A 25,999-nucleotide genomic window follows, 5' to 3' on the forward strand; every position below is an offset into this window, starting at 1 on the left:
AAGTTTATCCAAGAAAGTTGCTTTATTCTGTAGTCCAGATACAGAGTACAGCAGAAACAGTTGGATTTTGTAGTTGTGCGGTGTTGTAGGTGGTCAAAAGATGATGCATTTGCAAGCTAGCATGAAATACAAGTGTACCTGTTGAATCCCAGAAGCAGACTGATAAGACAGGAAGTGGGGTACACAGAAGAAGGGTAAAGCAAAGAAATGAAAGACATATATCACCAACAAGAAAAACAAGGTGCATTGCCAAAAACGGCCACAAGATGGGAGCATATGACAACAAATAGAATATGAATAGTTCAACGAAACAAAACTATATAGATTTAACTGCGTAGCAGCACACTCCCCGTCTGGCATTGAAAATGTCACTATATAAAAGATAACGGTAGTTACATAATTGCAAATAAACAACGGTATTTGCTTGATGACCGAGGACCTGAAAAACAAAGAAGAGAACAGGCATATAATGCAACAACCAAAATGCAAGACTTAAATGTAACAAGTAAAGTTCAAACACTTCTTGCTTGAAGTTTCAGGCAGGATTCAGCAGCCTAGGCAATAAGTTCATTCTCCAAAGGGAAAGAGCAGAACAAGTTCTGTGATAGACCTGATGAAAGTCTTTACAGTCCCTTGTCTTGCAACTTTCACCTCCACCTTGCCCCTTTCATAGTAGTGCCATATGAGCAGTGTGGTGATGAGCAGGTATCATGATAGAATTTTGTTCTTGTTCTCCCAATTCATCCTTGTTTAAACGTCCACCAACTCTTAACATGTCATCATTGTCAATGAATGGTTTCAGGTTAGCAATTGGACTGTTTTTTGGAATGTCCCTCTTGTCACGGATACATTTCATTTCAGAGCCAAAGACATCCTGTTGTACACTGTGCATTATGATCATTTCACTTTTAGCAATGTCCTTTGCAGAAAGAGGCTTTTGATACACGTGCCAACCTTGACATTGAACATCCGTGGGCTTTGTGTGAAAGCAGTAGAAGCTTTATCCACTTGGAAAACTGTTGAATGCATTGACAGCCCAAGACGAGTCTTTGTTCAGTTCTGGTGACTAGGGTTGTAACTTCAGGACGAATCTCTGGATCCTTGTCAGGTTCTAGAAGACCAAAGACATCAGCTGTGGTCTCTTCTGCGTGATCCAGCAGGAATTCAGGACCTGTTAACCAGGAAGAATTGGCAAATACACTTGCAGACACTGGCCTAGTAGCATGATCTGCTGGATTAATTTCAGATGGGACATAGTGCCATTGTTCAGGTTTAGATGATTTCCTGATGATTTCTACACAGTTGCTGACGTAGACATAGAAACGTTTAGTCTGGTTGTATATGTAGCCTAGAAAAACCTTACTGTCTGTGTTGGTATCATCTATCTGAATATCTAGCTCGCACAATATGAAATCTGCGATTTCTACAGCTAGCACAGTGCCACAAAGTTCAAGCATAGGAATTGTGTGCTCAGGCTTAGGTGCTAAGGCTACTTTCACACTAGCGTTCTGCTGTCCGCTCGTGAGCTCCGTTTGAAGGAGCTCACGAGCGGAGCAGAACGCTTCCGTCCAGCCCTGATGCAGTCTGAATGGATGCGGATCCGCTCAGACTGCATCAGTCTGGCGGCGTTCAGCCTCCGCACGGCCAGGCGGACAGCTGAACGCTGCTTGCAACGTTCAGCTGTCCGCGCGGATCCGTCCAGACTTACAATGTAAGTCAATGGGAACGGATCCGCTTGAAGATGACACCATATGGCTCAATCTTCAAGCGGATCCGTCCCCCATTGACTTTACATTGAAAGTCTGAACGGATCCGCTCAGGCTACTTTCGCACTTAGAAATTTTTCTAAGTTATTAATGCAGACGGATCCGTACTGAACGGAGCCTCCGTCTGCATTATGATCGGATCCGTTCAGAACGGATCCGATCAAGCGCTAGTGTGAAAGTAGCCTAAGGCGTGTAGAGATTGCTTCCAGGACTCCCACTTTGAAAGCTTGTCAGATTGCAGTGGAGCATCCCAATCTTTTATAGACTCTGAGAACTAAGTAAGGCTTTACCTTGTATGGTGATGGGAGCCACAAATCCCCCTGGATCGTATAGGCTGTTTACCACTGACAGAACACCACGCTTGGTAAATGGCTTGTCTGTAGAGCTGACTTGAAAGCTAAAAGTGTAATTTAATAAGTCCCTCCGTAGGCCCAGACTTCTCTGTATAGTTGGCATGTCCATTCCCAGATTTAAGTCCTTAAACCCTGTGGCATGATCGCCAGGTTGAAAGGCTTTCATAACAGCAACACTATTTGAGGCAATTTTGTGTAGTCTGAGGTTGGCCCCAGAAAGCATACCTTGTGTCCCTTGGAGCAGGTCTATGGCTTCTTCATTTGTAGGTAAAGACTTAAGTCCATCATCAACATAAAAAGTATCTCTCAACGAAGTGTCGAGCATCTACACCATACTACCTTTCTCCATCAATGGCAGTCCTTCGTAAACCGTATGTTGCAACAGCAGGTTAAGGACTATTTCCGAAAATATGTACTTTCATGCGGTATTCAATAATCTCATTGTCCATATTGTCGTCACGGTGCCACAGAAACTTTAGGAAGTTCCTATGGTCTTCACGTACAATGAAGCAATGAAACATCTGTTCAATATCAGCAGTTATGGCAACTGGTTCTCTTCTAAATCTAATAAGTACGCCCAAGGTTGTTGGTTAGATTCGGGCCAGTGAGAAGAACATCATTTAGGGATACACCTTGATCAGGGCTCCAGATGGCGACCAAATCGGTCGCCAATGCGCCTTAAAATTTGCAGATGGCGACAAGACTTTTTAGTCTTATCGCCATTTGCTCCTGCACAGCCGAAGTTCTCTTCAGTAGCACAGTGGAGAAGGAAGGAGTCCCTCCCTCTCCACTGTGACGCAGCCGCCGCTACCACCAATGGGGAGGGGAGGAGCTGTTGCCACCAATAAATGTAAAACATAAGTATAGGCAGCGGTATCACAGACCCGGCACCCGGCCTCAATAACAGGGCATGCGATACGCGGCAATTAACCCCAGATCGCATGCCCTGTTATTGAGGCCGGGTGCCGGGTCTGAGATACCGCTGCAGACAATTGTATAAAAGGAGTTAAAGAGGACCTTTCATGGGTCCAAAGAATATGAACTTAGTAGCAGGCTGCATAGAGCGGTGCCCAGGGATCTAAGTGCACTTACTATTATTCCTGGGCGCCGCTCCGTTCACCCGCTGTGCCCCCGGTAGTTTCAACATTCAGAGCAAGGAGGAGGCGACGCCAGTGCCTCTCCATCTCCATGACAGCAGCGCTGTCCAATCAGAGCTCAGAGCGAGGGAGATTTTTTTTTTCTCCCTGGCTCTGAGCTCTGCGCTGTGATTGGACAGCCCTGCTGTCAGGGAGAACGAGAGACACTGGCGTCTCCTCCTCCTTGCTCTGAATGTTGAAAATACCGGGGGCCACAGTGGGTGAACAGAGCGGCGCCCAGGAATAATAGTAAGTGCACTTGGATCCCTGGGCGCCAATCTTTGCAGCCTGCTACTAAGTTCATATTCTTAGGACCCACAAAAGGTCCTCTTTAATTACATTCATTCCCAAAGCCTCGTCACACCCCCCCCCCCCCCCATTGTTATATGGTGGCCTCCAGTCCTATCCATCGGTGGCAGTGGCAGATTACACTGCTGAGGCTCAGATCGTTACCATGGCAGCCAGGACGCTACTGAAGCCCTAGCTGTCATGTTGCTATGTGCACAAAGCACAGGGAGATGTGTGAGATCCTATTCACCCTTCTAGAGCTCTATCAGGGTGAATAGCACAAGGGATGGAAAGATCCAGGTTCTAGTCCCTAAGGGAAGAAATGGTTATTAAATAAAAAGTAAAACAAAAACCCAAAATACTAAATGTTTCAATGGCCCCCTTCCCAGTTTTACATATAAAATTTACAAACAATAAAGAACATATTACATATCGCCACGTCCCAAAAAGTGTGAGCTATTAAAATATGTAAAAATATTTCCGCTCAGCGAAGGCCATAACAGAAAAAAAAAAAAGCCACGCAATTCACCATATTTTGTCACCTTGTCCCCCAGAAGATGTCCCTGGATGTGAGAGGTATGTGGTGCTGTTTTCTCCTATATGTAGTGCTGGCTCACTACTGTGACCTGCATCTCATCTTCTCAAAGTCCTTTTTTTTTTTATTATATGCATTTTAAATTTGGCGACTAAAAAAAATGCTATTTGGCTCCTAAATTTTTTAGTTTAGGAGCCAATGGCTCCTGGTCATTTATTTTTATTTCTTTTGTCTGGAGCACTGTTGATGCTTGGCACTAGAGTCAAATCCTATCCTGATTTGTTTTGGCTTACGTGGCTGATACACTCCGAAGAAAGGCAGATACCAGCACTCATCATGTCTTTGAAGTGGTGGCGCTGTGTCAGCGTGATCATTTTCAAAGATACTTTTCATAAAGGTGATGAAATGGTCCTTCATTTCAGGCCTGTTCGTTGAAGTGAGTTGAATCTGGATAAAGCCTGTTCACGATTGGTTGGCCCTTGTAGAACGAAGAGGTAATGGTGCAACCCAACTGTTAGACTCATCCTGAAAGAATTCCTTATCCATTATTTTGATGAATTCTCTGTCTTAACTGACAAGGCTATTTAGTTGTCCTTACTTGTAGTACAAAACACTGTACTACCTAGGTTGTCATCACAAAGGACAGGCGTAACATCAGATACTTGGATGATGTAAAGAAGCTTCTCCTGTACTTCATAATGTGAGGGCACTGTTTGAAGTGGGATGCAAGTCCGTTTTCCAACACATACAGTACAGACCAAAAGTTTGGACACACCTTCTCGTTCAAGAGTTTTCTTTATTTTCATGACTGTGAAAATTGTAGATTCACACTGAAGGCATCAAAACTATGAATTAACACATGTGGAATTATATACATAACAAAAAAGTGTGAAACAACTGAAAATATGTCATATTCTAGGTTCTTCAAAGTAGCCACCTTTTGCTTTGATTACTGCTTTGCACACTCTTGGCATTCTCTTGATGAGCTTCAAGAGGTAGTCACCTGAAATGGTCTTCCAACAGTCTTGAAGGAGTTCCCAGAGATGCTTAGCACTTGTTGGCCCTTTTGCCTTCACTCTGCGGTCCAGCTCACCCCAAACCATCTCGATTGGGTTCAGGTCCGGTGACTGTGGAGGCCAGGTCATCTGGCGCAGCACCCCATCACTCTCCTTCATGGTCAAATAGCCCTTACACAGCCTGGAGGTGTGTTTGGGGTCATTGTCCTGTTGAAAAATAAATGATGGTCCAACTAAACGCAAACCGGATGGAATAGCATGCCGCTGCAAGATGCTGTGGTGGCCATGTTGGTTCTGTATGCCTTCAATTTTGAATAAATCCTCAACAGTGTCACCAGCAAAGCACCCCCACACCATCACACCTCCTCCTCCATGCTTCACGGTGGGAACCAGGCATGTAGAGTCCATCCGTTCACCTTTTCTGCGTCGCACAAAGACACGGTGGTTGGAACCAAGGATCTCAAATTTGGACTCATCAGACCAAAGCACAGATTTCCACTGGTCTAATGTCCATTCCTTGTGTTCTTTAGCCCAAACAAGTCTCTTCTGCTTGTTGTTTCCTAGCAGATATTCTACCACGAAGGCCTGATTCACACAGTCTCCTCTTAACAGTTGTTCTAGAGATGTGTCTGCTGCTAGAACTCTGTGTGGCATTGACCTGGTCTCTAATCTGAGCTGCTGTTAACCTGCGATTTCTGAGGCTGGTGACTCGGATGAACTTATCCTCCGCAGCAGAGGGGACTCTTGGTCTTCCTTTCCTGGGGCGGTCCGCATGTGAGCCAGTTTCTTTGTAGCGCTTGATGGTTTTTGTGACTGCACTTGGGGACACTTTTAAAGTTTTCCCAATTTTTCGGACTGACTGACCTTTATTTCTTAAAGTAATGATGGCCACTCGTTTTTCTTTACTTAGAATTTGTATTATGGCAAGAAAAAAGCAGCTAACAGTCTATTCAGTAGGACTATCAGCTGTGTATCCACCTGACTTCACAATGCAACTGATGATCCCAAACCCATTTATAAGGCAAGAAATCCCACGTATTAAACCTGACAGGGCACACCTGTGAAGCGAAAACCATTTCAGGTGACTACCTCTTGAAGCTCATCAAGAGAATGCCAAGAGTGTGCAAAGCAGTAATCAAAGCAAAAGGTGGCTACTTTGAAGAACCTAGAATATGACATATTTTCAGTTGTTTCACCCTTTTTTGTTATGTATATAATTCCACATGTGTTAATTCATAGTTTTGATGTCTTCAGTGTGAATCTACAATTTTCATAGTCATGAAAATAAAGAAAACTCTTTGAATGAGAAGGGGTGTCCAAACTTTTGGTCTGTACTGTAAGTCTTGAAGGATTGGATCTCAGATGGGGTACACATCCTGTCCAAGCATACATCGCCCACTATTACCCAGCCTAGGTCAAGTCTTTGTGCATAAGGGGCGTCGTCAGGCCCATCGCACTGATCGCGTACTTAATGTACTCTGAGAATGTCCCTTCCTAACAGGACTAAGATTTCAGCATTGTTGGCCATTGCAGGAATCTCATCTACAAGGTGCCTTAAATGAGGATAGTGATATGCAGCTTCTGGAGTGGGACTCTTCCCTTTTGTCTGGTATCTGGTCGCACTCGACTAACGTTGGTAAGGGTATGCCTTTTTCCTCATTGATATGAGAGACCATGAATCCATCAACCCTTCTGCCGAAGGTCTCTACACGACCAGAACAGGTGCTGAGAGTATATGGTGTTGCGTGACCCTCTATGCCGAAGATCTAAAAGAATTTAGGCTTAACCAGGGATCTGTTGCTCTGCTCATCTATTATGGCATACATCCTAGCAGCTTTCTCAGGATGATCCCTTGGGTATATCTTGACTAGGCATATCTTGGCACAGCATTTGTGGTCCTTGCCTTCTCCACAGACTTCTGTACATGAAGAAGAGATATTATCTTTGGTTGGAGCATGACCTTGTTGCTCCCCGCCATGATTTGAGACGGGAGTGGAGGTAGAAGGCTGCTGTGGGTTGTCTGGAAGTGGAGTAGGATGCATGACTGTAACATGTCTGTTGCTACCGCATTCTGTGCACTTGATGACAACTTTACAGTCTTTAGCAAAATGGATATAAGAGGCACAGCACTTGTAGCATATGCCAAGTTTCCTGAGAATCTCCCTGCGCTCTTGTAAAGTCTTTGCCCTAAGCCCACGACATTTCTTAAGAGGGTGAGGCTTCTTGTGAATAGGACACTGACGATTAGGGTCTTTATCTCTGTCATCCACAATGCCTTGATCAGTAGGTGAGATTGTGGAGGGTGAGATGTCTGTCCTTTTAACAGATATTGCTCTATTTAAGTCTCTACGTTTTACTGCTGTATTATCATACCTTGATGATGGTGAGGACGAAGCAGGCAGGTTGGGTTCACTGAAGCTGAAGCTGGGATCGTTTCTCATCCAGGCTTGATCACTGATGAACCTGCAGAAGTATGAGAATGGAGGAAAGGATACATTATTGTCTATTTTGTATCTTGAGCCCTGTTGTGCCCATTTCTCTTGTAGGCCGTATGGCAGTTTAGACACCACTGGGTTGACACCATGAGCGGTGTCCAGGAAGCTTTGTCCAGGTAGACGTGGGTCAGTCTTTGCCAACTCTAGCTCAATGAGGAGGTCACTTAGATCTTGGAGCTTGTGATAGTCTTTGTTCCCTATTTTTGGGAAGTTTTGCAGTCTCTTGAATAGAGTGCTTTCTATGGCTTCAGAGCTACCATAGGCTTGCGCAAGTCTTGCCCATGCAGCTACAAGACCTGCATCTGGGTGGTCAACATGTACTGTTCTGAGTCTTTTAACACGACTTGCAGATTCTGGTCCAAGCCACTTCATGAGCAAATCAAGTTCTTCCTTAGAAGTAAGGTTGAGATCGGCAATAGTAGCCTTGAAGGTTGATCTCCAGGCCCTGTAGCTCTCTGGACAGTCGTCAAACCTTGAGAGGCTGGTGTTGATGAGCTCACGGCGTACCATGTATCTGGCAAAGTCATTCATGTCTGGTCTGTCACTCCTTGGTGTCAGAGTAACTTGTGAAACCCCTTGGGTGTGAAAGTTCTCTGGTGATGTAGGGTGAGGTTTACCAGGGTAAAATTATGTTGCATGAGCGTTTAACTGTGGTGTAGTCTCTAAGGCTTGTGCTGGCCTTGGTTTGAGCTGCGGCTTATCACTGGAAGTCACCTTATTGTTGACATGAGTTGATCCGGTTTGCTGCATAGATGTACTTGCGTTGTAGACTTGAAGAGGCTCAGGCATACAGAGTCGAGGAGGTCTCTGTGTTGGGAGTCAGAACAGTATTGTTAGTAAGAGGTACAGGATATAACTCTGTATCTGCAGATGTTATGCTTTAGAACGTATTCACTGGTGCGTTCAGCTGGATATTCCAGTTCTACTGGGATAAAGCCGTCTGAATTAGTACTTTGTCCCATTGCTTGTTCAAGGACTTTCAGCCTTGCTAGGGAAGCTGCTTCCTCCCCTTCCATTTGCTTCTGCCTGCTTTTGCTTATTTGTGAATCTGCCTCTGATTGGAGAGCTTGAGCTTCCATCTCGGCTTGACGAGCAGTCATCTCTGCTTGACGAGCTGCCGTTTGAGCTTCCATCTCTGCTTGCTGAGCTTCTATCTCCGCTTGCTGAGCTGCCATTTGAGGTTCCATCTCTGCTTGCTTTCTGGTAAAGGAGCTTTGCGCCTTTTTTGATTTGGCATCAACGTGGGCCTCTATTAACTTGTCGCTAAATGTTGATCTTCTGGAACGAGAGGATATGGAAGAAAGTGCAGTGCGCTTGGTTGTGGTGGATCTGGTCTCCTGCAGTTGAGTAATGCGGAGTTCTGCCTTAATCTTAGCATTTTGCTCTCGGAGATCCTTTTGTTGGTTCAGTGCATCAGTCCTGGTCAGTTCTGCTGAAGAATCCTCTATATTAGAGTCCTGCAAGAAGGCTACATATTTTGCAGACAGCCTCTGGTACCATACATACACAGCAAATAGGCGATTTATAGAGTCTCTTATTTCAGCTGGTTGATCATTAGAATGTGTCAAAACTGACATGCAATGTAAGGTTCTGTTCCAGAGGTCTTAGAGATTACTGGAGAATGCATCTCTAGTGGCTTGATAGTTTTCTCTGAGTTTCTGTGTTGGTTTTATTGTACGTTTGGGTCTTACACTCTGTTCGGTAATATCTGCAGAATATGCTCCCTGTACGTCTGCCGGTTCAGAGGCATGATGTATCTGCATTGGTTCAGCCATAAAAGAGTGTTCAACACCTTGTCCAGACATTTTTTATGGTTTTGCGAAAAATACAGAGCATTTATCGCAAATGCCAAGGAATGTTTAGAGGCTAGGGCAGCACTGAGGCCCACCCATTAGTGCCGCTGACGTCACCAGGCTCACTGCTAGGCAGAAGCCTCTGCCTAGCTTTCCCCATGGAGAGCCCAGTACGTCAGCTATTGCCGTACGCGATTCAGCGCATCGAAGCAGCTGTCTGGGGGAAAATGGGGATATCTCCAGGCTCCCTAAAGAGAAAAAACAAAAACAAAAAACAAAAAAACAAGAATGAAGTAAGGGAAGTGAGGTCACAGCATACAGTACTGGCAGAAGAGAGACATCCACTGATTGTGAGGGAAATGCATGTAGCTGTGCAGCTGACACAGGGAATAATATGGCTGAAACAAACTTTAGAAAAGCCCAAACATAACTGTTCCTTCACAGTTATGATTGCGCAAAGAAGCACAGCAAACTTTTTGGAAAACTCTGGAATCTGTCACCAGGGATTTCACTGTTAAACTAGGCACGATGCGCTCATTCGATCAGGATAAGGGTCTCACTGTAACTGCTGTCAGTGGAGTCAACTCATATGCCTCATATCAAATTTCACACGAAAACCAAATATCCCAAACTTTTTATGAGCAGTATATACTGTATTGCACAGTACCAGTAACAACAAAAACAAAAACAACCCTATGAAGCCATTTACTAATAGACATATTAGGTATTGATGCGTCTTTAGAGAGTAACTCTATAAAAAGTCACATGATCTACCCAGTAAGGCGAGTGCTGCAAAAAAAATATATAAATTAAAAACCATGCCATAAATTTTCTTGCTCACCTATCGTTGCAAAAAGCGTAATATCAAGTAATCAAAAAGTCGTATGTACCCAAAAATGGTACAAATGACATCACCTTATCTTTCAAATCCACTCCAAAATAGATGGAACGGCAACTCTTTCCACAAGAAAATAAGCCGTCACACAGCTCTGTCAAAAGTAAATGCTTCTCAGAAAAATGACTGTACTGGTACCCCAGATCCTGTTTGAAAGCAGCATGGTGCCAGTAATTTAATCTATCAAGAATTGTGCTGCAGAATCCAGCAGTGTACCCAAACAGTGGTTTACATTCAACAAATGTAACAAATGCCGTATCTGTTGAAAAATGGCAATTTCTATTTTGCACTGTTCGTTACATGTTATTTTCTGCATAATGCCTGCGGCATCAAAATGATCACTTCACTCTTTTATAGTTAACTTGAGGGTTGTAGTTTCCAAAATGGGGTCACTTCTTTGGGGTTCCATTTATTATTTCTCTACACTTGTCAGCACAAGAGGTGTAAATCGCCACATTGGCCTCAAATGTGCACGGTGCTCTTTTACTCCTGAGCCCTCTTATAAGTTCAGGCAAAATAATGGGGCTACATGTAGGGTGTTTCTGAAACCAGGAAACACAGCATAAGTAATAAGAGGGCTGACTTTTCACACTGGGCACTGAAATATATCTGTGGGAAAAAATTGTGAATTTCACTTTGCACTATCTAAGCGGTCAAAATGCTAAATCCACCCCTTAATAAATACCTTGAGGGCGTCGTTTTCAAAATGGGTCACATCTGGAGCGTTCCATTTATTATTTAATCCCAGAGCCTTTACAGTTGTCAGCACAAGTAGTGTAAATCATCACATGGTGCTATTGCCTTCTTAGCCGTTGTATGTCCAGGAAAAAGATTAGGGCCACGTGTAAGGTGTTTATAAAACCAGGTAGCACAGCATAATAATAAGAGGGTGTGCATTTCACACTGGCACATGCTTGGCAGAACACATTTGACACTGAAATGGTATATCTGTAAAAATATTTTCACTATGTTGTGGGTTAGGGCGGATTCACTAGTCTGGGGCAAATGGATGCGAGGATTTTTAGAGGTCACCAAGCGAGATATAATGGATGTTTAATCAGAATGGTTTCTCCTGCTGAGATCTTTAAACTGAGAATCGATTATGAGAGTAGCCACATGGAATGTTAAGGGCCTTCGTTCCCCGGCAAAGCGTATGGCAGTATTACGCCATCTCAAAAAACTTAAAATTGACATTGCATTTCTACAGGAGACTTATTTAGAAGAAGTAGATTTTGTAAGGATGCGTCGATTGTGGGTGGGTCAAGTGGTGGGCTCACCCTCAACTGGCAAAAAGGCGGGAGTGATGATCCTGTTGCATAAGCGCCTGAGTTATGATATTTCAGCAATGTCAACGGACAAACAGGGGAGATGGATGCGTCTGTGTTTAGACTCACCGGTGGGACAGATAGTAATGCATAACATTTATGCCCCGAATGATTCCCAGGCGGTCTTTTATAGGACACTAGAGAGGGACATCCTGACGGAAGCATCGCAAATGTTACTGGTAGGGGGTGACTTTAATAGAGTCCATAGCGAGCAGGAGGATAGGAGGAGGAAAGTCTCTGGGTCCGCTATCAAACAAAACAAAAACCAGACGTTACTCCCATTATTACAGAGTACAGGGCTCCATGATACATGGCGACATTACCATCCCGAAGACCGGGAATTTACCCACTACTCATGTTCCCAGGGGTCCTGGTCCAGGATTGACAACATTTGTACATCAACTAGGTTGTTATCTAGAGTCCAGAAGGTTGTCATTTCTGACTTGTTGGTCTCGGATCATGCCCCAGTGATTGTGGAGTTCATGGACACTGTTCCAAGAGGCCAGGATTACATATGGAGAATGCCCCAACATTTGTCCAAGGACAAGGAATTCATAGACAGACTGAAAGGCTGGTGGTGGGAATACGCACAGGACAACGCGGACCATATGACGGATCAGGGCTTGTTCTGGGATGCGGCGAAGGCGGTGCTGAGAGGTAGAATAATGTCCTACACGATAGGGAAGAAGCGGGATGAGAGGAGAAAGTTTGATGAAGCTACGGGACAGGTACGGAGGGCATATACTGCATTCCTGGGAAATCCCACTGACGCAAACAAATTACTCTGGGTAACAGCTAAACATAACTTTGACTATTGCCAGGAAAGACGTGAAAAATGGGTCGGAGATTACCAAAGGGCTAAGTTTTTTCGCTTGGGAAATAAAGCCGGACGGTTACTGGCTAACTTAACGCGCCCCTTTGCTAAGCAACCTACGCTACATCCCCTGAAGGATAAGCTAGGAAAGCTACATACCCAACCAAAAGATGTAGTAGAAATCCTAGGTGAATTCTATCAGACGTTGTACACTAGTGACAGCTTTGACCCGTTGGCAGCAAGGGGTTTCTTGGATCAGGTGGATCTACCACGATTGTCTGCAGACGTGTTGGAAGCCTTAAATGATGAAATACGGGAAGAAGAGGTGAGGGCGACCGTTAAATCTCTGCCGAATTATAAAGCGCCGGGACCCGACGGGTTCCCTGCGGAATTTTATAAGTCAATGCACCAAGAATTGGTCCCGACGTTGACCAAGATGTTTAATGACATTCTGGGAGGGGGGAGTTTACCCGGCACAGGCAAAATGGCCTATATTAAAATTCTCCCGAAGCCGGGAAGAGACTTAACCCAACCAAGTGCTTATAGACCGATATCCTTAATCAACCAGGACATCAAAGTCCTGTCCAAAATTTTGGCTAATAGGTTGGCCATTTGTGTACCTGATCTAATTGGCCCACACCAAGTAGGATTTATGAAAGGCAGGTCTGCAGTAACCAATGTTCGTAAAGTCCTAGCCGCCCTAAGTACAAAGGGGGAGAGTAAAGAGGGGCCATGTCCAGCGTTGCTGGCAATTGACGCTGAGAAAGCGTTTGACAACGTTAGCTGGCAATGGCTGGACATGGTACTAGACAGGTTTAATATAAGGGGACTTTTCAGGAACTACTTGACAGCGCTTTATGACAATCCTCAGGCAAGGGTGAATATACCAGGCTTCTTATCCAAACCCATTACACTCAGCAAAGGAACGCGTCAGGGATGCCCCTTATCTCCGTTGCTCTTCAACTTGGCGATGGAGCCCCTGGCAAGATGGCTACTGAGATCAGACATCTTTGAAGGGATCAAAATAGGCAGTAGGGAGTTAAAAATAAGCTGCTTTGCTGATGACATCATGCTATACCTGGGAGCTCCCGAGCTGCAACTGGGCGGGATACTAGAAGCACGAGTTGCTTATGGGAAAGTGACAGGGTATAGGATCAACGTGGACAAGAGCCAGCTTCTGTTTTTAGGACATAAACCCCACCGGGGGAACGTAATGGAGAATGGGGTGGAGATTCGAAAGGATTATCTGACCTATTTGGGTATTAAGATAGGACGCACCCCGAGTTCAATATATACACTGAATTATCCCCCTCTCTTCTTGAAAATAGAAAGGGAGTTAGACAAATGGCAAGAGTTACCCCTGTCCCTGTGTGGTAGAGCACATTTAATTAAAATGATAAGCTTTCCAAAGTTGCTTTATCCGCTCCAAACAATCTCGCTGTTGCTAAAACACACAGACGTCACGAGGATGCAGAGAGCTTTTAACCGCTTCCTATGGAAAGCTAAAAGACCTCGCATTGCCTATGCTAAACTGACGATGTTAAAATATGAAGGGGGGTTGCAACTTCCAAACATACGCCATTATAACCTGGCGTCTTTGTTTAGGCATATACGAGACTGGGTGTGGGGAACAGGCCATTACTCTGCGACTGTATTCGAAAAGGAATTGGCTGGCAGGGAGAATTTAGAAGCCCTACTACATTCCAAGCTAAGAGATATTCCGGCTTCAATTAAACGGACAGTTTTATTAAAGGACACCATAATGGCGTGGAAGGCGATCAGAAAGATCTACGGTCTCCCCTATTATGTATCACCTAGGTTACCACTGTGGTCACTGCCGGCATTTCCCCAAGGCAGGGAGAACAGCTTGTTCCAGGTATGGAGAAACAAAAACATTATGAGGCTTGGTGACCTGTTACAGGGTGACAGTATCCTATGGCTGTCATGGGAGCAGGTGAAAGAAAAATATGCCCTTCAGGACGCACATTATCTCCCCTATCAGCAAGTCAAAAGCTATTGCAAAGCGCAGGCGAGCACATTGGGTGACTCTGAAAGGCTGGCATGGTTTGCAGCTCTGCTAGGCAGGGATGGCTCTCCCATGTCCCTGTCTGATCTCCACCAAAAACTCCACAATATTCAGACGATAGGCCTAGTTAAGGGGGCATATAAGCCATGGGAGAGAGAGCTGTCAGACCAGAACATGGGGAAGAAAATGAGGGAGGGTCTCGAATTGGTGCGGCGGGCAACATATAATGAGCAGTGGAGAGAAACGCAACTAAGACTTATGCATAGGGCGACATATGCCTTTATTGGTGAAAAATAATTGAAAAATGAGTGGGGAACTATGCAATGTTACCTGTCTGTACAATCCGCAGATAATGTTTTGTATCATGTATGTCAAGCAACTGGCGTGCGTATTGTATGGTTCCTTCCACTTCAATAAAGAGATGTTTGAAAAAAATAAATAAAAAAAATAATATTTTCACTTTGCACAGTCGGCTGTGCAGTACCTTTCACAGAACATCAGCAGTTTATAACATCAATGGTTATGGTATCTTGCGAAGAAAGTCCATTGTATCTCTTGTGAATGATGGTAAAGACCAGACAAAGTCTCTCAGGACTTTGTCCAGATAGATCCCACAATGGTGTGTTAACGAGTCAACCCCAGACACAATGGCGCGACCCTTTAGGGGATGTAACCCCTTGTGCACCTTGGGTAGGCAATAGAAGGTGGTGACTTGTGGATATTTGGGGAGTAAAAACTCTAACTCGGACTTTACTATTACAGTGATATAAAATTTATACATTTTAGTATTATGTTTTACTACTTTTAAACTATACGTTTTAATTAAATGGAAGAGGTAGAGGAAGAAAGAGGGTTTGGAAGGGGAGAAATAAATGATATGTTGCCCAACTTACATCGAAAGTATATATAATATAAATCATTATAACAGCAGTGAAAACTTCTGAATAGTCGTAGCAAAAGGCAAGAGAAAAAAAAATAAAAAAAATCACATACAATGACATACATTGCAGTAGAACTGTTTATTCAAGGTCCAAACTATTTAGAGGGAAAAAAAAAGCTGTATATAAATGTTTAAATATAAATAGAAGCTGTCCCCTTATTCTGAGCCCATAACGTATTCCTCTGTAGGCTATAATTTTTTGTTGGTACATATGACTTATTTAATTTTTGGAGGATGTGAGATAAATCAAAAACAAAAATTCTGGCATTATATATACAGTTTACATTTTTTTTCATGATGTTGAACATGTGGCATAAAGCCCAAACTATTAATATATTGTATGATGTTATTGCTAAGCAGCATGGAGAAAGGACATGTTGGAGCTGAGCCATGCGATTCCTAGCATTATCCTCACCATTCTGCTTGCTCCTGCTTACCAGAGCCTGGACTTTAGTGGGTGATTTCTGTACACTCCTCCAGAATGCGTTTTGGGGTGTTTCAGACCTCTCCTCTGCAGCGCCGCAGAGCTACATCCTCCAATCAGCCATGTTCTAAGGGTGCATTAATCCAGCCAGGGACCTTCTTAGCTGTAGATTACATCCACTTACCCCTTGCCCGAGTCTTTGGAGGTGAATGGAAGGCTTTTGGATCCAGGTGGGAGTCCCAAGAGGTGACATGAGAGGGAAGCAATGGCAGACCGCTGGCAGCCATCTTGAGCCCATGTGCAGAAAAAACTTAGGGGGTAGTCTTCTGTTCTGCTGGCAGCACTCTAGCATACTTCTGGACCACCACCCCCACGAATCTTGGTCTGTGTGATTGCCCCCTGGATGCTGCTGCAGGGAGTCACAGTGTAGCCAAGGGAAGCAGCAGCAGCCATTAGAAGTAGGTTTCTACATTGGATAGGCCTCTGCATTGGATATACATGCTCTGATCTCTGTCTCCCGCTTCATCTTCCCTGCAGTCTTGGAGGTTTATTATTGAGGACTTTTAAAAGCATCTTTTATGAGATGGCTAGCAGTTTTCTCATTCGTCTGGAGTTGCAGACGTTAACTGCTTAGACTGTGTGTGTTTGGTTTACATCTGGTGACAGTGAATCCTGGAGCTCTGAGCGTAGCTTCTGCTTTAATTAAATCTAACCAACTATTTGATAGGCCTATCTGAAATATCAGGGGTGGAATTAACACTCATTGCTGCCACTTTTCCAGAGTGGACTTCTAAAACAAAGTTTTGCTGTATGGGTTGAAAAACCAACACAGCTCCATCACAACAAACCACTACAAAAGTTCTAGTGGACAGGATGAGTCAGGTGGAGGAGACTACTGAATCTCCACAAAATACAGGGGAGCCAGACACAAATAAGATTATATGTCAGCCATTGCAGCATATCAATCCATCTTAACAGCCAAGATTGATCATCTGCAAATAGACAAACTGTGGAGGACTCTGCCCACTCCAATACGTAGATTACCTAGGTATGGCAACGCAGGCGAGGGATGCAGAGAACTTGTTTAGACTAAACGTCAGAATACTGAGTCAGAGGGAGCCAATGGGATCAAACCTGGAAGGCCTTGCAGTACCACACATTAACTGGAATGCTAGTACAGGTTGCTGCAGATCATTAGCTCCCATTATTGTGTCCTTGTGCTCCGAAATATCAGGGATGATTACATGTTACTTTTTTCTCTGCATTATTAGAGCTCATGTTCTTATACATATGCCACTCTAGTTGAGTTGAAGGCACTTGGAGCTACTGCTTACCCCCTAGGAGGCTACAAGATGTTTTTCTACAGTGGTTGGTTTGGAATTATATGTTTAGATAGGTTGGGAATGTTTAGGTAGCGTGGGGTGGGATTGTAGGTTTTGCTGAGATTTGTAATGTTCAGTCTGTTAGTGAATGTTGCAGTGTATAAACAAAAACTCCTTGGTTTTAATATTTAATCTACTGAGATAGATGGCAACTTGTATAATCTAATGGCATGTGTGGGGTTGTCACTGTAATAATAGGTTCCTTGTTTTTAAATATCTTAAAGGGTGTAGTCCTGATATAAACCTCTGTAGTTCATATCATCTGATATATCTAATACATTTAGCTGGCAAGATAAAGGAAAACATTTTAGCTTTGAGGTAGGTTGATAGATGTGATTCTCCGGGTCAGTGGTACTGACCAGTCCGGTTTTATGCCGGGGAAAACGAGGGATACAGAGGCAATCATTCACTAACTTGAATAGTTCATGTGATAATATGGGAAGTAGAGTTATTGCAGCTATAGATAATGAAAAGGCATGGTGCAGGTTATATGACCATCTTCAAACAGTATTACATCAGTGTCAGATTGCATCATACGTCAATGTCTTAGCCAAAGTGGACTTAATAGAAGACGATCGAGGAGTGTTTAAAGCAAATCATAAAAAAAGCAAGACTGGAATTTGCCAAAATGCACATTGACAAGTCACAAAGGTTCTGGGGGATTGTTCTTTGGATAGTTGAGACAAAACTGGAGCTTTTTGGCAAGTCACATAAGCTCTTTTCGCAGATGCAAAAATGAAGCATACAAAACATCTACTGTGAAACATGAACGAGGCTCGGTTATATTTTGGGGTTGCTTTGCTGCATCTGGCACAGGGTGTCTTGAATCTGTGCAGAGTACAATGAAATCTCATCACTATCAAGGCATTCTGGACTGAAATGTGCTGCCTAGTGTGTCTTAGTCACAGGTCATCCAACAGGATAATGACCCACAAAACCCCCCGCTAAAAACATCCAAGAATGGCCGAGAGAAAAGCACTGGACTATTGTGAAGTGCCCTTCTATGATCCCTGCTGTAAATCCTATTGAACATCTGTGGAAGGAGCTGAAACATGCGGTCTGGAGAATACACCTTTAAGCCTGAGACAGCTGGATCAGATTGCTCATGAGGAGTGGGCCATAATACCTGTGGACAAGTGCAGAAGTCTTATTGAGAGTTACAAAAATCACATGTTTCCAGTGATTGCCTCAAAAGGTTGTGCAAGAAAATATCAAGTTAATATTAAGTTAAAAGGGGTTGAGCGAAACGGATTCGGATTGCTGTATCAGAACCAGATTCTTTTAAAAACTTTAAGACTATCGGCTCCGCCCTACTGTAAAATGTATTTCCTCAGCGGAGGTCATCCCGAAGTTTCAGCAAATATCATGAAACTTACTTCGTCTCACCTCTATCATGTGTCACTTTGTTTATTTGCATAAATTACTGTATCAAAATACTAAGCCGAACTCGGCTTTGTGCCCCATTAACGAAGCTTCGTATTTTGATACAGTAATTTATGTGAATAAATGTGATCGAGGCGAGACAAAGTAAGTCTCGAGATATTTGCTGACACTTAAGAATATTACCTCCACAGAGGTCTTTCCAAACACAGTTTTTAAAAGAATCAGATTCCCTCAACCCTACTGAAGACCTATCTGAATAGATCACCAGTACCTGATCAGTAGTAGTCAGACACTCGAGACTCCCTCGATCAGCCGTTTGAGAAGACACCGGCACTCACAGTAGTGCCGCGGCCTTCTCTCAGCAAACCAAGCATAGTGCCGTACATTGCATATCAGGCTTTGGGTACTGCACAGTTAACATCTGTAAAAAGACTAAAAGATCACACCACGTGAAAAAAAAAAAAAAAACATACATTTTATTGGACAACTGCAAGCACCTTAATTCACAATTGGTTACTGTTACAACACGGGGTATTTTCACATCTAATTATTGCAAAGGCTTGTGATTAAACCGAGATGGATAAGTTGAGAAAAGAGTAAGTGGCACCATAATTTGTAAAACCAGAAATAAATTTACATTCAATCCACAGACTTCTAAAAAGGTTAAACAGATCTCTGCTTACATTCTAAAATCTGCATCACCTATAGTATTTCTACTCTGTATTGTAAAGGGAGCACTTAAACAATCTGAATATTGAAAGGGAAAATTAATTGCTAGTAGTTCATTTATTCAAAATACAAGTAACCAGTGCATTTCTTTTAAAAAAATAATGCTGAATTATATGTACAACTAAGCAATTGTGAAATGGGCTAGTTTATGTTCAGAATATTACACCAAATAATAGCTACTAAGCCCACTGCACTACATACCGAAGCATAAGGTTGGTTTTTAAAATAAGTTATTTTGCATATGTGCAAAATTATAATAAAGGTTTTACTTGGACATTATACACATCATAACCCAGTGGCAATTTCCATAGCTAAAGTACAACATTAATATGATCTTACAAGAATACTAACTATTGTAGAAGTCTGCCACAGGAAAAGTTGAGAATCTGTTCTACCCAAGATCCAAAATCCTAGTAGTTACACAATTTCCTTTTTTAAATACCCTACTGCCCCTAGTAGCTCTTCAAACTTACCTTGGCTTGAACACCACTTTATTAAACTAGTTCTTTTCACAATTCCCCTCAACAAAAGGATATACAATATGTTTTCTACATAGGATTTTACTTCTCCCCCCAAAAGGCAAAGGGATAAAACAGAAATACTCTGGTTGGAGGAGCATCATTTCATAGAAGTGTATCTTCTCTATGTACTCCAGTGCTCTGTGCAAAAAAGACCAATCTGGGCAAGTTCAGGCTCTGTGCCAAAAGAGACCAATCTGGGCAAGTTCATTGGGCATACAATGCAAATGGTCTGTTGTGAGTGTACAGACTAATGTATTTTGCAAAAGAGGAGGTAGCTGAAAGTATACAAAGATGGGCTTGGCCTCACCTGCAAAGATGAAATGTTGCTGCAGCAATTTTAATACCTACAAAACATTATGAATGTTACAATGTGCATACACTGATTTAACTACATTGAAGTCAACTCCCCCTAAAGTGCCACTTGGGGTCATTGTTTTAAAAAAAAAAAAAAAAAAAAAAAAAAAAAAGTGGAGCAGCTTCATTTACCAAAACTCAGGAGATGTTTAAACACCTTCTAGAAAAGCAGATAAAATTGTGTTGAGGAGACTAATCTGCTTTGGACCTGTAATCCCCCTACCTGTAAAGTAACCCTTCATTGCTAGATGGGCAGAGAACAGAACGCAGCCCTCGATCGCAAAGCAAGGGTGTTAATGAAAATAAACATTTACAAAGTGAATGTACATACACTATAGTACAAGAATGATAATCCCTTGGTTAAGGTAAAAAGTGTACAGGGCCTTGTATTAGACCTTGTTTGTCTTTCAAAAGCTTGGATTTACCCAACATCAGCTAAAACCTATCTTCATAAATAGTTACAAAATCTGCCAGACACATGGAAAAAATGTACTCCTTGTTCAAAAAATTGGACATCTGAATGCCACGTAACATGAAAAACAAGACCAGATTTTGTGTTTTTTCTTAGTCTTTTTTTCTCCCCAGTCCCCCATCCCCAGAAAAAAGTGGGCCAGTAAAGCTTACAGCTGAAGACATAGAGGCTATTTTTTCCAATGACCACAGCGCACACCAAGCAAAGGAAAACAAAACAGAAACAAAGTACAGTACTTCAAAAAGAAAGTGTCAGGCCACAGCCAGATCACTCAAAATCCTTTTATAGATACTGTGAAAGTCAGCGGTTAGATCCAAAGGAGCAACTCTGAAGACCAAAACAACTTCTAAGAACTTAACCAGGGATGTCTCAAGCACTCGCCAGCAGATGCACGTTTCTCTGGGACCATTTCCAGCATAGGAGTGAGAAAATCTGTAAACTGCGCAGCATCTTCATGAGGCCACCCGTACTTCTCCACCAGAACATCAAAGAGACTCCACGGCTTTAGTTTAGTGATGTGTCGAAGCTCTCCTACATTATTTGAAACACATTTTTAGTAAACTGATAGAGATGTAGCAGGGTACCATCTCACAAAATCAGGACAAATCATCAACACCATTCTCTATTATGAAACAGCTTACTCTTCATTTATTGCTAGCAAGTACAATATAAACTAAGCTTGATACTTTTACTTTATGTCAGGCTGTATATATTAAAAAATATATATATAAATTTGGATGGGTGACAATTCAGGACATATGAAATAAAAAATAAAAAACTCAGTCACATGTCAGTGTTCGGTCAGTGATTTTGAGCCCAAAACAGGTGCGTCTGTAAACACAGAACAGGTGCAGCTCTTTCCCGTATACCTTATCTCTGGTTTTGACTCACAATCACTGACCAAAACAATGTGAATGAGGCTAAAAGGGGTTGTCTCACTTCAGCAAATAGCTTTCTCTACATGGAAAATGCCAATACTTACTAATGTATTGTGATTGTTCATATTGCTTCCTTTGCTGGATGGATTCATTTTCCATTACATTATACACTGCTTGTTTCCATAGTCACGACCACCCTGCATCCCATCAGCAGTGGCCGTGCTTACACATTGCAGGCAAAAGCGCTGGCCTCTCTGGTGGTTAGGAACCTGGAAGCGCCCATAAGCTGGTGCTTTTTTCCTAAAGTGTGCAAGTACTGACACCGCTGATGAATTGCAGGGTGGTAGTAACCATGGAAAAAAGCAGTATATAATGTGATGGGACTATGAATCCAGCCAGCAAAGGAAGCAATATGGATAATAACAGTACATTGGTAAGTGGCTTGTATTAACTTTCTCTACATAATAAATGCTATTTGCTAAGGTGATACAACCCCTTTAAAGCACAGAATGTTTAGGACATTACTTTACAGGGTCACAGTAGAAAATGCTATTTTTGGAAAATAATGAAGGTTACTTAAAAGTTCTATTAGAGAGTATTAGATACAGTGGGTGAAACAAGTAAATATATTTCTAAAGGTGCTATTGACATGAAATTCTCACTAGATGTCGGTAACAACCCATCCAATCCACACAGGCAAAGAAATTAAACCATAGATGTCCATAAATTAAGTTATGTGTAATAATGAGAAATGACACAAGGAAAAAGTAGGATGACAGCAGATTTTTGTCAAGAATGTCTTGGTACATTTGACAATTCATCCTTCCTTCAATTATATGAAGTTTGTCAGTGCCCTATGCTGAAAAACAGCCCCGTACCATGATGTTCCCACTTCTAAACTTCACTGTTGGTATGGTGTTTTTGGGGTGAAATGCAGTGCCTTTTGGCCTCCAAAAAAATGTGTGTATTATGGCACCCAAAGAGTTCAATTATGGTCTCATCTGACCAGGCTATATTCTTCCAGCATTTCACGGGCTTGTCTAAATGTTGTTGAGCAAACTTTAAGCGTGCTTCAATGTATGTTCAATGGAGTCTTGTATGGTAAGCATGCATACAGGCCTTGAAGGTTGAGTGCATTACTTATTGTTTTCTTTGAAACAATTGTACCTGCTGATTCCAGGTTTTTCTGTAGCTCTCCACACGTGGTCCTTGGCTCTTGGACAATGTCACGAACCAGCGGGTGTGAACCCACTGTGCCACCCGTCCTACCTCCTCTAAGGGCGTTGTCTAAGTGAACGCCTCGATCTTCATAGACTTTCCCGAGGGGAACACCAGGTCGCTACTTCTTGAGGAGGAAAGGCAACTAGGCGGACCAGGAGGTACCTGAGAAAGGTACCAGAGATACAGGCGTTGTCAGCAGGCTGAGTGGTTACCAGGAGCAACAGTGCAGGACATAAGGATGAGGCCGAGGCGAAGTCAGACAGGCAAAATGTCAGGGCTGGAGCAGCACAAGTACAGGTCAGGCAATCCGAATCGACAACAGGAGAGTCAAGGCAAGCAGGCAGGGATCAAACTGGTAGCAGAATCCAGGAACACAAGTATGAGTCAGGAACACAAGTGGATATCAGGAACCTTAGCAGGACACAATGACCTTGACACTGAGGCATCTGGGAATGGGGCTGAGCCACTTATATATGTGCAGGAGGGCTAGGATTGGTCAGTGAGGTCACATGACCTAACCCATAAAGCCCAGGAAGTGACGCACGCCGGCCCTTAAGGAAGTGTTGCAGGAAACAAACAGCAAGCATGCGGTGGCCAGGGCCGAGAGGAAACTGTGGAGCGGATACCAGAACAACAGTACCTACACAGACAGAGCCCAGGACTGCAGTGAATGGGGAAGCACTGGCCGCAGATCACAGCTAAAAACGGCGCCCGGGACTGCGGCGGTAAGCAGTGGAACAGTGGTGCACAGCAGCCGCTGTTACAAACAATTCTTCTGATAATTCTTTCCTTTCCTCTGCCTCAAATCTTGCAGGGAGCATCTGGTCGCCGTCGGTCAAGGGCGAAATTATGTTCTTTCTAATTTTGGATTATGGCCCCAACAGTGCTCACTGGAGCCTTCAGTAGTTTAGAAATTCTTCTGTAACCAATGCCATCAGTATATTTTGCAACAATAAGGTTGCGAAGGTCTTCATTGGTTTTACCCATCGTGAGATGTTTCTTGTGTGGCACCTTCGTAATGAGACACCTATTTATAGGCCATCAGTTGAAAAAGCTAATAACTTTTCAATAAGTAGCGGGATTGCTTTCTAATTACTGATAGATTTCAGCTGGTGTCATGACTTTCCATGGCTTTTTGCACCTCTCTTTCTTTCAGGTGTTCAATACTTTTTCCCTGTGTCATTTCTCATTATTACACATAACTTAACTTATGGACATCTATGGTTTGATTTCTTTGCCTGTGTGGATTGGATGGTGAGAATTTCATGTCAATAGCACCTTTCAAAATATATTTACTTAGAAAATTGGTGAGGTGTTCAATACTTATTTCACCCGCTGTATATACAAATCTTTAAGGCCACGTTCACATCACTGTTTAGTTTTCCGCTCTGATCTGTCACGTTATGAAAAAACAAAAAACAGGACACTCCTAGAGTTAAAGGGGTTGACCAAGATATTTATAAATCTCACACAAGCCCTGTTACAGCTTAAATGAAAGAAAATTGTATAATCGCCCCTTTCTCCAGTGACATGCCAGTGCACGGAACATCACAGCCACAGCCACTCACTGTCTAAAGTGTTGACCTCTGAGGACAATCATTGGCTGCAGCAGTCACTTGCAGTATTCCGGAACGTGCCCGCTACTGTTTGTAAACAAGCAGCGGCAGGAGGACTGAACCAGTACTGAAGCGAACAGCACTGGGGGAAGGGGTGAGTACAAGATGATTTTCTATTTCAGGCTATTGCAGGGCTTCTCACAGTTTTAATTATCTCAGACAACCCCTTTAAAGATGGCACCCACTCCAAGTGAAGCGAGTGCCATAGCAACCAGGTGACTGCCGTTTCACACAGCAGACACCTGGGGCTAATGTTCATGATCAGTGGTAATGCTGATTTCAGATATTTAACCCCCTCAGATCAACTGTGAACAAAGCATCTGAGAGGCGGAAGTGTGTGCTTGAACGCCGGGCGGAGATCAGGAAAGGTGTTACATGAAAGTAAGAAGCCAGAGCCTTAACAGGCTTCTAGGCTTATTACTTGTATATTACAATTCAGGCCTGCAAGTGACAGCCCTGAATTGTAATATAGTGATCTACAGTCATGGCCGTAAATGTTGGCACCCCTGAAATTTTTCAAGAAAATTAAATATTTTTCACTGAAAAGTATTGCAGCAACACATGTTTTGCTATACACGTTTATTCCCTTTGTGTGTATTGGAACAAAACCAAAAAAGGAAGGAAAAAAAGCCAATTCTGAAATCAGTCGCTTCCTAGCGTTTCATTTCATTTAAATATCGACGATTAGTTCGTGCTGACACTGATGCTCCCTGAGCCTGCGGGACAGCTTAAATATCTTTGGAACTTGTTTGGGGCTGCTTATCCACCATCCGGACTATCCTGCATTGACACCTTTCATCAATTTTTCTCTTCCGTCCAAGTCCAGGGAGATTAGCTACAGTGTCAACTTCTTGATAATGTTGCCCACTGTGGACAAAGGCAAATCTAGATCTCTGGAGATGGACTTGTGACCTTCAGATTGTTGATATGTTTCCACAATTTTGGTTCTCAAGTCCTCAGACAGTTCTCTTCTCCTCCTTCTGCTGTCCATGCTTAGTGTGGCACACAATGCAAAGACTAAGTGAACTTCTCTCTTTTTTATCTGCTTTCATGTGCGATTTTTATATTGCCCACATCTGTTACTTGCCCCAGGTGAGTTTAAAGGAGCATCACATGCTTGAAACAATCTTAGGGCTCTTTCACACTTGCGTGGTCCGGATCCGTCGTGTACTCCATTTGCCGGAATTACACGCCGGATCCGGAAAAACGCAAGTGAACTGAAAGCATTTGAAGACAGATCAGTCTTCAAAATGCGTTCAGTGTTACTATGGCAGCCAGGATGCTATTAAAGTCCTGGTTGCCATAGTAGTAGTGGGGAGCGGGGGAGCAGTATACTTACCGTCCGTGCGGCTCCCGGGGTGCTCCAGAATGACGTCAGAGCGCCCCATGCGCATGGATGACGTGTCCATGCGATCACGTCATCCATGCGCGTGGGGCGCCCTGACGTCACTCTAGAGCGCCCCGGGAGCCGCACGGACGGTAAGTATACTGCTCCCCACTACACTTTTCCATGGCAAACAGGACTTTAGCTTTTTCTGAATGGTTACCATGGCTGCCAGGACGCTAAACATCGGATCCGGTAATGCGCCGAAACGACATTTAGCTTAAGGCCGGATCCGGATTAATGCCTTTCAATG

General features: G+C 43.2%; 1 protein-coding gene across 6 annotated transcripts in view; it reads right to left on the minus strand.

The window, feature by feature from the left end:
* Positions 1-20,367: 20,367 nt before the first annotated feature.
* SRPK2 (SRSF protein kinase 2) overlaps positions 20,368-25,999 on the minus strand; it is a 142,274-nt gene continuing 136,642 nt past the window's right edge. For all 6 annotated transcript variants that reach the window (XM_044280171.1, XM_044280170.1, XM_044280173.1 and 3 more), the window contains one exon: positions 20,368-21,178. In XM_044280171.1, the coding sequence (XP_044136106.1) occupies positions 20,994-21,178 (185 nt within the window). In that variant the 3' untranslated portion in view covers positions 20,368-20,993. The remainder of the gene's footprint in view (positions 21,179-25,999) is intronic.

Source organism: Bufo gargarizans, chromosome 2 (genome assembly GCF_014858855.1).
Source record: "Bufo gargarizans isolate SCDJY-AF-19 chromosome 2, ASM1485885v1, whole genome shotgun sequence".
Classification (NCBI taxonomy): domain Eukaryota; kingdom Metazoa; phylum Chordata; class Amphibia; order Anura; family Bufonidae; genus Bufo; species Bufo gargarizans.